At 48.5% G+C, this 11,647-nt stretch overlaps 1 protein-coding gene and 1 long non-coding RNA gene across 2 annotated transcripts; both read left to right on the forward strand.

Moving 5' to 3' along the window:
* The first annotated feature begins 560 nt into the window (after nucleotides 1-560).
* Nucleotides 561-5,884, forward strand: LOC144113856 (uncharacterized). Its single transcript, XR_013310890.1, has 5 exons — nucleotides 561-778; nucleotides 1,498-1,570; nucleotides 3,143-3,304; nucleotides 5,052-5,090; nucleotides 5,868-5,884. It is a non-coding gene; the product is annotated as an uncharacterized LOC144113856 (long non-coding RNA).
* A 204-nt stretch (nucleotides 5,885-6,088) lies between these two features.
* Nucleotides 6,089-11,356, forward strand: LOC144113755 (uncharacterized). The gene is made up of 3 exons (XM_077647060.1): nucleotides 6,089-6,183; nucleotides 9,671-9,792; nucleotides 10,190-11,356. The coding sequence occupies exon 3, from the start codon at nucleotides 10,456-10,458 to the stop codon at nucleotides 11,269-11,271; it is 816 nt and encodes a 271-aa protein (XP_077503186.1). The 5' UTR covers nucleotides 6,089-6,183; nucleotides 9,671-9,792; nucleotides 10,190-10,455; the 3' UTR covers nucleotides 11,272-11,356.
* Nucleotides 11,357-11,647: the final 291 nt, after the last annotated feature.

Below are 11,647 nucleotides of genomic sequence, written 5' to 3' on the forward strand. Positions count from 1 at the left end.
TTCGCCACCTTTTAGGCGCGCCGAGAGGAAAGAATGGCAAGTGCCGAAGGGTACGGCGAAGCAGGACGTACCTAATTACGCAGTGGTCATGATTTTGCGAGCCCACTGACGCGGCGAGCCACGAACGGAAATTAGGTTCGTCGAAAAGGGCCCGCACCTGCTCGCTGTTCGCCGAAACAGACTGCGAGCTGCGAATGGGCGCGAGGAGACGTTGCGGCCGCCTCCGATGCTCAGCAGGGGCGCTTCGCGGCGTGCTTTGTCCGAGGGTGCACTCAATAAACCCACACCGGCAGCTCTATCGCGCAAATCAATACGAGACGCAAACACCACTCGGCCACAACTCCGCGCGCTTAGGGAACGCGAAGGGATTAAAAACTGAAACTGCGTCCGAATGCCTGCCGCGGTGGTTTTCGTTGCGAGCGTACCCTAGCCGCCAAACGGTGATCGAAAACCATGTCGTGACTTCTCTCTTCGGCCGATATCAATGGCGGGCATTTAAAAGCGCTTCCACGGAGGCCATCTGGACCTGTAAACAAGATGGCCCCGGCACGATCGGGCCGATGGCTCGCCATTGAGAAAGAGACGATTTGAAAGTGACGCAAACGGCCGTCAAACGCGTGCGGAAACGAGCGGCGGCTGGGCTTTCTCTGGAAGTGGACAGCTCGCGCGAGCGTGTCTAGGTTATATCTTCCCGAGACGGGGCTGCGGTCAGCCGAGAACGTGACCCGACGGTCCCTCGCACTCGTCGTGAGGCCACGAGCTGCAACCCGCTTTCCAGGTGACCGTGCATTACCCACTATCTTGCGACTCGTTTCGAGCTAGCTATAGTGCCCAAGTGAGGGGATTTACGAGCGAGTGCATGCGAGTTGCGCAACGTTAAAAAAGGAAAAAAAAGGTAAATTATCCAGCTTGTCTAAGGCTATGACATGCAGTTACTGATGACACTTGTTTTGTTTGTTTTTTTTGCAATGTGTACCCGCTTATATAAATCTCCGACAAACATTGAAATGTCGTCTTTGCGAAAACAACGGAGCATCTCAGAACTGTTTGACAATAAGATGACGAAACGTTTGGCTGGAAATTGTCAAAGTGCATAACTGCGCCCAGCTCTGTCTTATTAACAGCTAAGTTACGACGTGACATGCTAAATTGTAGCTAAGGCGGCACGCGCTTCTGCCGACGACCATTTGGAGGCGTCGGTTTTGTCCCACGAAAAGATTACGCCAAAGGCGGGGAGCCCGGCGGCAGCGAATCAAAGATACTTCCACACTCCACTCGTATCATTTGTGTTCCGGTGGGGGCTATCACATTTAAGCTAGATTGAACATTGAGTATCGAAATTTGGTTAGTAGCAGGGTTACTCGAAGACATATCGCTCCGTCGTGACCAAGTAAGTCTCGGTTAAAAATAGGTCAATTTACGTAAGTTCACCGTAAACCCAAGCGATGTGTCTCGCTTTCTTTTCTGCGGAGTAAAGCTTTACCTTCTCTTATCCAGCGGAGCCACCTTGACAACAACATGAAGCTCCTTACGCTGACGGTGGTTGCCATAGCAACGTCCTTCGCTTTCGGTAAGAGCGACTTTTTTATAAAATTCGTGCTGTGTGGTGTCAGTGCACGTTAAAGATCCCCTGGTGGTCGAAATTATTCTTCAGCCCTCTACTACGGCACCTGTTTCTTTCTTCCTTCTTTCACTCCCTCCTTATCCCTTCCCTTACGGCGCAGTTCAGGTGTCCAACGATATATGAGACAGATACTGCGCCATTTCCTTTCCCCCAAAAAACAAATTATTATTGTAAGGTGAAAAAGCCATCTTGGTTCTTTGAACAAAAGGGAAAAATTATTCTTAACGGCTGGCGTGCCGAGACTACACTAAGTACCATTTTCGATTGTTGCCATTAGCGCTGCCCGATAGACTCTTGTTCCGCTGACGCTGTACCCCTGTTTGTTGTTGCATGCACGCTATTATCTTTAGGTGCTCTCTGTTTCATAAAAGATAATATTATGCATCATCTATATTAGAAACGCTCATCTTCGTTACGGCGCTGTAAGCCAAATTGGTCAGCGCCCCGTGCGCGCAAGTTCGTTACAACCAGTAGCTCGCAAATACTCAACAAACACTATAGGTGACCACTCGCACCCACGCTCTCTGCGGCCGCTCAAAAGCAACTGCAAAGAACAGAACATGCGCTTTACTTCCCATAGTGGGAGCCGTCGTGCTGCGCGTCACCTGTAATCTCTTGCCACTAGAGCTGTTAACATACGCTGTATTACAATCCGACGGAAATCGCGAGATATATGCACTTAGTAGATTGACCCGGAGCCCCTCTACGGCATCTCTCATAGCCCATATGTAGCTTTGGGACACGCTAAACTCCTCATACCATACCAGCATTTCAACGCATTCACACACACGAATATGTTCAAAAGCAAACACACATGTGCACACAGAAGGCAGGCGCTGGCACTGAAGGAACTGGAGCGGGAAAAAAATGCACAAATACGGCTAATGAAGCCGCGTCTCTTGGGCAGGCAGCGAGTGTTCGAAGCACCAGGCCACCGGTGCATCGAGCCCAGTGCTCTTTCTCCGTTTCATGAATAACGAAGTAGCACTTCGCTGCACGGGCAGCAACAGGCGGAGGAGGACGAGGAGATAAGTCGAGCGCGAGAGGAAGAGGAGAGATTCTCGTCAATGAGTGAAAGCTTGCAGTAGCTGCTTAACGCATCGCACGAAAAGAGGGTCTGCGACCGTGCTGTGCCCTTAAACAGGAAGTCGTCGATGAAAAGGGGTTCTTGAAGATGAATTGCCATGCTGCTTCAATTATCTCCTTTTCCGATGTTGCTACCGATGCCCGAAAACGTTCCAAAGGTGAAATTTTCTATCAGGAAGGCGCAACAGCACCAAAAACTGAAATAAAAAGGTGGCCTAAGAGAGAAAAGTCCTCCATAGAAGCATATCTTCGCAAGTGAAAGACCGCACCAGACATCTAGTTCTGCAGTAATTTCACATCGGACCACATCACACTCACTGCTAACATGAAGCTGCAACGTACGATGAAATCACTCGTTAAACCGCCTCTATAACATCGATAGTTGCTTTGCTTGCTGCGCAGCTGTGCAATGCACCCTTTTTCTCCACACAGGTCAAAAAGTTGTTTACGGACCACCTGTGCTTGACCCAAGCAGTCAGGAAGGACAAACGCAACAGTATCAGCAACAGAACCAACCTTTCAGACAGCAGCAAAAACAGCAACAGCAGCAGAGGCAGCAGCGACTCACGGTCAAGAAAAATATGGCTCAAGCCGGTAAGTGGACCATCCCTTATAAACGCGAAGCTTTGGGTTTGGGAGCGTGTGCCACGTAGCTTGACGTCGAAGAGCGCAAAGCACCAGTGTGCGCGAGGTAAGAAATGATGAAGTTATTGCTTGTCACTGGCCATCAAAGACATCTGCGCCACTTCCTTACGTTGATTACTGCCAGCCTTTCATAATCCGAACTATAGGATTTATGCCCGCGTCATACGCGCACAAAAATTGACATTAAGCTTCAAGTGCTGCAGACTCTCCTGTTACTGGCACGGCGTCATACTGTTGAACAATGCTCATAATGCCGTTAAGTTGAATAACTTCGCTGCGATTTCTTTACGCATAGATTATGTGTACCCTATGTCAAAACTAAAGAGCTCAACGGGTTTAATTCCGGACCACGCGGTGCGGCTCGTTATGCGTCGCTCGCGTTACTTATCTCCTTAGGCCAGAGGAACTCTCGTCCTAAACTCTTCGAAACTTAGGATTTCCAAGGATGCTACAAGAGCCCCACTATACACGGCATGGTAGTAAACCCCTTCGACTGCTATCTTTTGACAAGGGCTGCACTATCGTGCTCATTGCTTACGTATACGACAACATATCAATCCCTTTTGAAGTCGCATGCACTGAATGAACCAGCTTGCAATTTAACCACGACTTGCAGTCAGACGAAGCAGCCCAACATCTCTGAGGCGGCTGGCCCCGTGGATATGGCCGTCGTCGGATGTATCCATACGTTCGTGCTTTTCCCAGCAAACAACGGAGCCGCGAATGCGTTGACTGTTCAGTGGGCATACGTTACTTGTGGCGGTTCTGCGTATGCTGGCCTCTGACGTCGCAACCCGCCGGAAGCGAAACAAACTCTAGGCGATAAATAGTTCTGTAATAAATTGTACGAAGCAAAGTGCGGCGTATATTCCGAAGTTCTGTCTTACGTAAGTCAAAGCCGTTATCGGCAAAAAAAAAACTAAAAAGACGTCACTTCATGCGCACAGAAAAGTAGGGACTAGGTGTCTCGAATCATTTTTAGCATCTAGTGAATTCACTGAATCCGTGTTGCGTGGGTATCGTCATTCTAGCTGAAGTTTACAACAGAAGGTTACTTACCTTCTTGAACGAGAACACCAACTACAAAGAGATAGAACGGTGTGAATTTCTACCCTGCATGAAAGGCGTACTAATAGTCTTCGCGTTTGTCCTCTTTCTATGCCAACGTGGATATAATTCTGTGAGCGCCTGAGTTTGCTTTAAAGTGAAGGGGCCAGTTCATGGCAGACATTTTTTTCTTCCTTTTTAACACTATAAGCGATTTCGCTTACTAACATTCACTAATCCTTCTTGTATGAGAGGAGGTCTCAAGCGCGTTGTTTCTGCAAAGATTTCGATAGTTCACTTCCTTTTGACGTCAAAAATATAAAACGGGATACCCAATGACGGAAGTCGTTCATTCCGGCTTACAATTTTTTGCGATTCTTATTCTTGCCGCTCGCAGTGACAATCAATGATTCATAAATGCCTTCAACATACGTGAACATATATGAGACCATATTAAAAACAAGGGTTGCTCTTATATGTTTGTGATTCATTGTAGAATTAAAAAATGGGACAATAATATCAGTTCGTCCATTGAAAAAAAAATATTCTGGAACAAACGCTGACACATTTGCGGTATGCGCGTTAAAAGGTGCCAGTTCGAGACGGAGCCCTAACCTGTTGTTGCGCTATGCTTGCTCACGCCTTCCAGCGCTCCAAAAGACAACGCAAGACGAAAGGTGCCCAAATGGTAAGGAGCACTGTAAACTGCTATTATTAAAAATCGCTCCCGCGATATTGTTTGCACCATAACTTAGCGAATCATAAGAAAGTAAGTCAGATTTTATCGCTGCAAAGTAGTCGGCAGCCCACCACACCGATAATGCACGCGGTGGCCGCTTGGCAACAAGCAACATCAGCACGCGTCCTGGGTAAAGCTGAAAGCCAGGTTATTGAATTTTCTTTCTGTGATAACCGGACCCTTTCTGACAATCTGTTCGCTTGCAACTAAGCACAGAACACCTCCCAAAACAATCTTTGGCGGGGGGGGGGGGGGGGGATCAGTCAATTATTCGGTAAGTTCAGCCACAAACTTACCTGCCTAACGAAGGGAATTGCGCTAAAAAAGACACGGACGAGAAAGAGAAGGATTGCGCCCGTCCTTGTCTTTTCTCGTCCGTGTCTCTTTTAGCGCAATTCCCTTCGTTAAGTATGTACGACCGACTCGCCCAACAACGTGCTCTCCTAAACTTACCTGCATCTGATTGAAGAGATGCAGTACTGGCCGCAGGGATGGTTCACTTGCAGTAGAAAAATAATAGTTTGTCAATGTCTTGCACGCAGTATTTAAATGTGTGGATGGAAGAACAGGAACATACATACCAAACTGTATGTATGTGTCCCACATACGTGAAAGATTACAGTAGAAAGAAAAAAGGATATTGAATAGCAACCTCACTCCCTGAATACTAAAAAAAACAAATTTACTTCATGAATTCGTGTGCCCCGAACTCTAATCTCGCTGCAGTGCAGAGTATGCGCTGATTCCCCACTGTTGTTGAACGCCGACTGAAATTTTTAGGCGAGGAAGTGTTTGCATTTTGCTTCTACTTAAGTGTGACCTGACGGGGCGGGGATATTACCTGCAAGCTCGTGTCCAGGACATAAGATGCGAAGCGAGAAAAAAAAATTTTGAACCACTCGTTAATCTGAGCTGCTTCAACCTTACGCGATGTACAACGTGCAGGTCGCTGCCAAGACGCCGCTTGCACAGCAAAGCGCATCGTGCGGCTACTAAGGAGGCGCTGCATACTTTCTTCGAGCGGAGCAGCTGAAAAGTGCCTGTACGTACCTCTCGCTGAAAAGTGTCTACAAGCAGACACATTCTTTTTCATTTATCGACCACGGTATAAAAGAAGCGAGCTACCAATTTCCGCACTGCACGTTGTTGGAGATCCTCCGGGATGAAAATGGCGCCGCGCCGTACACGCACTATCAGGCCGGATTGAAATGTGAACACCACCTACGAACAGGACGCAATATTTCGCCCGTATATGTACAGCCACAGTAAGAAATGAGTACCTCCAAAGAGCATATTCACCACATCGATGTCGTACCACACATTCGAGGGTTAGCGCACAGCGATACGGCCAGACAGCACACTGCTTCATGCCGAGGCGGAGAAAAAATTCGCACGTTGCTCATCATCAGCAGCAGCCTGACTACGCCCACTGCAAGGCAGATACCTCTCCCATGTCTCTAATTAACCTTGTACTATGCCAGTTGCGGCCACCATATGCCCGCAAACTTGTTAATCTCATCCACCCACCTAACATTCTGTCGCCCTCTACTACGCTTGCCTTCTTTTGGAATCCACTCGGTTACACCCATTGGCAGTGGAAGCTACGAGGGCTCGTCACCCACTGAGAGAAGTAGTGAGATGGAGTATGGCTTTACTTAAACGCCTCACAAGCCGGATGAGTAAATACCGATTAGCTGCTTTTAAGACGCCTCCAGTATAATCACTCTAAAGAGTTACTGCGAACTTTCTTTGGTACACACCTCGGAGGCGGCACAAAGAGTATATTTCGCGATAGGGCTGAGTGCCTTCCTGGATGATGCGTTAAGCAAATGGAGCACTAAGAGCTACATTTCTTTGCCGTTTATATTGTCCAGTCAATGTGTGACAAATGAAAAAGCCTGCTTTTCAGGCTCATGAAGAATGAGGAAGGTCGAAATGGGTGCTGCCTTCTTCGAAATGAAACAACACGACCAGACAGTACGCATATAGCAACGACCCCTATATAGGGTGCACAAAATGACATTCTGATAAAAAAAAAACTGTTTTGGAGTGAAAAATTTGGTATTACCTCTAAGCCGGTAATTCTTGCTCAGTACCTGCCGCTACCTCCACTCCTAACAAGTTCGCAGAAAATTTCCTTAAACCCAAGTCCTGACTAAGAATTTGCACCAAGCGCGGAGTATACTTACACAGGTTGTCGAAACCCGAGAGTATCGTTTGCTTAACCAGCGGCCGTCATTTTCGTTTTGACATTAGCGGTTGCTGTTTCTAGGGAAAGCTGTTTCTAGGGAAAGCTGTTTCTAGGACATCTGAGTACCGGAGCACGCGTTTCCGCACATGGTTGAGCCTGCTTAGCACGAGGTGGCGGGCGTGGCTGTTGTACTAAATGCAGGCGTAAGTCAGTGTTTCAAAATGCAAAGTCTCTGACGGCAGCGAAATTTAGCGGGACATGTGAGTACTCCCGATTCAGTGACCGAAGTCCACGTTGAATCAGTCATTTCGCGATTATTTAACGTGATGCAAACTGTATGGCTGCCTCTCATGTAATTCCCCGTGACAAGGCCCTTGAGGTAAAATAAATGAATAAACAAATGCGACTTACCTTCAGGGTATGTTCAAGAGTAGGTCGTTGCGAGGCAGCAGCCAGAACCCAGAAATTGCTCAGCGTGTCCGCTCTATCATCAGCATCATCACCATGCCTCCGCAAACGTTGCCTCGACTTTTCGACTTAAACGCGAGCTGCGGCGCTGTCTCGGCATGCGTTCAGTCGCAGACAAAATACCACGCTTCCAGTTCCCGTCACTTCCCTGACGTTGCGCCACGGACACAGGAAAGTTAGCTGCCTTCGAAGCCAGCGCCACCCTGCGAGCGGTGGTGGGAGTATTCCAGGATCGCTCTGGCGCAGCCGGCGTAGCAGACTGGGCAGCATAGCGCGAAACCGAAGGCATCGCAAGAGAAAGCGTGCGCATAATTGTTTCGACTGCACTGCATGGCCTAAAAAAAGGGTTAAATTCAGAGTTCTTTTTTTTTTTTTCAGAGGATTGCCCATGATTTAAAATGGGAGCGCGGTTTCTTGCAGCGGGATATGTACACAGTATCGCGCGAACATCGCCCAGCCGACCAGTACGCGCCTTATCACGGTGCGGAGAGCGAAGCAAAGGAGAAAAAGTGCATGTGCGGAAATGGCCGGGTGTATTATCGGGGACAAAAATAAGTAACTGCGCCATTCTCAACACCAAGAGTGCATCGTCAAGTGGCCACCGCATGCCGTGGGGCACGGTTCGTAACTTGGACGAGCGGTCAGTTATTTTTGCTCCCGGTAGTACATGACGTGAAGGGGCTGGTGCTGTCAAGCGCCTCTGAGATCACAGTGAAATGCACGCCCCCGACCATCAACGCGCCGCCGTGCTTCCTCATAATAAACGACTGTACTATAGTGTGGGCTTACAGCTAGTGGCCGCTTCTAGAGAGTGTTTTACCTCAGTCGCGCGGCTAGTAAGGACAATGCGATAACGTATGGCCGTTGTTACCGTTGCGCCGTGCTTGCCCGTAGTTGCCGTGCGGTCGTAGTTTCCGTCCAGTTGGCGCATTGACCGTACGAGAGTACTGCGGCTGTAGTGCCGGCAAGCAAAAAATGCGAGCACGGTGCAGCTCTTGTGCTGCTCGTTCAAGACGCGACATTTCGGTCACGAACCAGCCAAGCACGGGCTTGGGTCGTTTCTACAGGTAAAAAACGATAAAATTAAATTTTATGTTTTAGCGAGTTGGTTCATGCTTGAGTCATAAGAGGGCAGCACAAAAAACGACACGGAACACAGAAGAAACACTACAGAGAGTACAGGCGCTGCGTACCAACTGTTTATTCTGTGTCGCTTCAGAAGAATCAGTGGTTAGACAGCGCTCGTCCTTAGCACAGCATAGCTCGCCTGTTTTTACTGTGGCTGTTCTGCGCTGTTTAAGCAAAAAATCAAAGCAGCACACCACAAAGTGCAGTAAGCCGGCTCTCACCGGCAATTTATGCGCTAACTAACGAAGCTTAGCACTACCTGTTTTGTTTGATATAGTTATATGCATATCAGGGCATGAAAAACTGTTTACTATCACAAACCAAGTGTATCGTGATTGCTTACTTTTTTAAATTAATTTACGCCTCAGCAAGTGTAAAATATGATATGCAGCGAATGAGCAGTGGCATGTGCTTAAATTTCACGGAACGCGCCTACTCCTATAAAAAAAATATCCGGTTTATCTCCAATACCATTGCCGCTATTTCTCGCTTCTGAGGTAAATTGGGAACAGATTTACATTAAATACAGTAGACAGAAAAGTAACTGCTGCGGTTCCAAGTGATGCATCTCGAAATTCGTGATAACCGAATGGTTTTAAGAGGGCTCCCCCTCTGTGTAACAATGAAAACGGTAGCTGACTTGAGGAGTAAAGTATATGTAATAAGTATTGTCGCTTATGAACAAGGACAGTTTTGCCTCTGAAATCGATGTGCAATAAACGCGCACCACCACTCCCCGCAGGGATAACAGATGCATTCGTTACATCCTGGATAAGAATGGGTGCAGTTATGAAGACCTGCCTGCTTGGATTTTCGACCCTGCAACAAGGTCATCGAAGAATTTTCCAGCGGTTTGTACTGAAGGTGAGAAAACGACAGTTATGGGCTCACTCTGAACTCCTTGTGCCGTCTCTAGGTTCCCTCGGCAAAATAAAAAACACATGAAAAGGTCAACAGATTAAGCAAAACTTCCCCTCTTGAAACTGTAACAAGTTAATGAATTCACACGCGCTATTTGCCTCAGATTTATTAGTGAAAAAGCTAGTTCACTGCCTCTGTTTCGTATTACTAAGGATTCACGCCAACTCTAAGCTGATTTATTTTATTGGGGTCTGCTCGTATCATTACTTAATGCGGCTATGCTGACATGTTGTCAATATACCCACGAATGTTGCAAGTTGGCGTTATCTGTGCCGTAGCTCCGGCACTTCGATGCAAAACATGACGGCATTTCCGCTTTACTTGTTTGTTTGTTTTCCAGGAGCCAATACCCAAGTTTCTAGCGTTCAGTCCGCGGTTGAATCCCAAAAAGTTACAAGCTCTCAACCGCGTCGGTACTCCGCGGCCCAGCTCACATCGTCCCAGTCACAGTCAAAAGAGCAGTCCGGTTTCCAGTTCTCCGAAGCTCAGCTCAGACAGCTGGCGTCATCCCTAGAATCTACTACAGCTGCCGCTTATTCAAGCGCTCAACTCGGATCGCTCATAGCACAAAGCCGAACGCCAGAACCATGGTCGTATGCGTACAAAATGATGTACTCTCAAGTCCCGTTGTTCCTTGTCTACGCAATACAGCCGTACGACCTGTCGCAAGGTGAATACAAAACCGAGGGTCTCACAAAAAACACGGTAACCTCTAACGAAGGCACGGTTAACGGGCTTACCGGCAGCGAAGCCTTAGCCGTCGTAAACGAAGTTGGTAAGAAGAAAATTAGTGCGCCTTTCCTCACGTGGTATTCGAGTAAAAAGGGCTCGCAAGAAGAGCAGAGTCAATCGAAACGACGAGTGACCAGAAACGGGGGCTGGCGCGCCACTCAGCAGAGCGCAGTCCAGAGCCTGCAGCCGTTCGGATCACTAAGCGCGGGACAGGACGGTGTTCAGGCTCAAGTGAATAGTGCTCAGCTCACGAAACTAGCGGCGGGCCTCTCTCAAGCGGCTTCTCTCTCAGAAGCGGCTGTGCAACAGACGTCAGAGGAGCAACAGTCGTCCGCAGCGCGCGATTCCAGTGTTTCGTCTCGTGGCTACTACCGGGGATCTAGCCACGAGTTCAGCCAGCTTGGCGCATCGGACACGTCCGCAGAGCAGCAGCAGGAGCATTCTTCGCAAGAAGAAGCCGCCGTGCAGACGGGCGAGGCAGCTGAGGCACAGCAGGCGCTACCGGAAGCGCCAAGTGCGTCAGTGCAGTCAAACTTATTCGCGGACCAAGGCTCCGGCCAGCAGACCGCTTCAAGTTCGTGGAGTACAGGGATTCGCCACCAGAAAACCGCCCAAGCGGGTGGCACTAAGGGAGGCACGAAAGGCCTCCTGCGCGCCTGGACGCGAAACAACCTAGGATACAGCGGCTAGGCCCTCTCTTATTTCACGTTGAATGCTTGCTTGTCCCTGAATGTGCGTCGAGTTTGAGCAATAAATATTCTTGCGCCGCACGCGACGCCTTTCGTTGGTCATTGCGACAAAATGAGCCCTGAAACGACCAAGTTCAACCAACTGCACTATCATGATAGCGCTTTTAACGCGACAGCTTTAAGGACCTGGCGTCGCAGAAAAGCCGGCCTTTCACTACGGCGTCCCTCATAGCCTTAGTCGCTTTGGCATGTTAACCTCCCATAAACCAACCAATCAACCAGCATTATGCTTAACTTTCAACACGAAGCCTTTCAAAACTACACGGCTTGTGCGGGCATTTTGAAGCGAAAAACAGTCAGATATCTGCAATTAACCG

Source organism: Amblyomma americanum, chromosome 1, assembly GCF_052857255.1.
Source record: "Amblyomma americanum isolate KBUSLIRL-KWMA chromosome 1, ASM5285725v1, whole genome shotgun sequence".
Classification (NCBI taxonomy): Eukaryota; Metazoa; Arthropoda; class Arachnida; order Ixodida; family Ixodidae; genus Amblyomma; species Amblyomma americanum.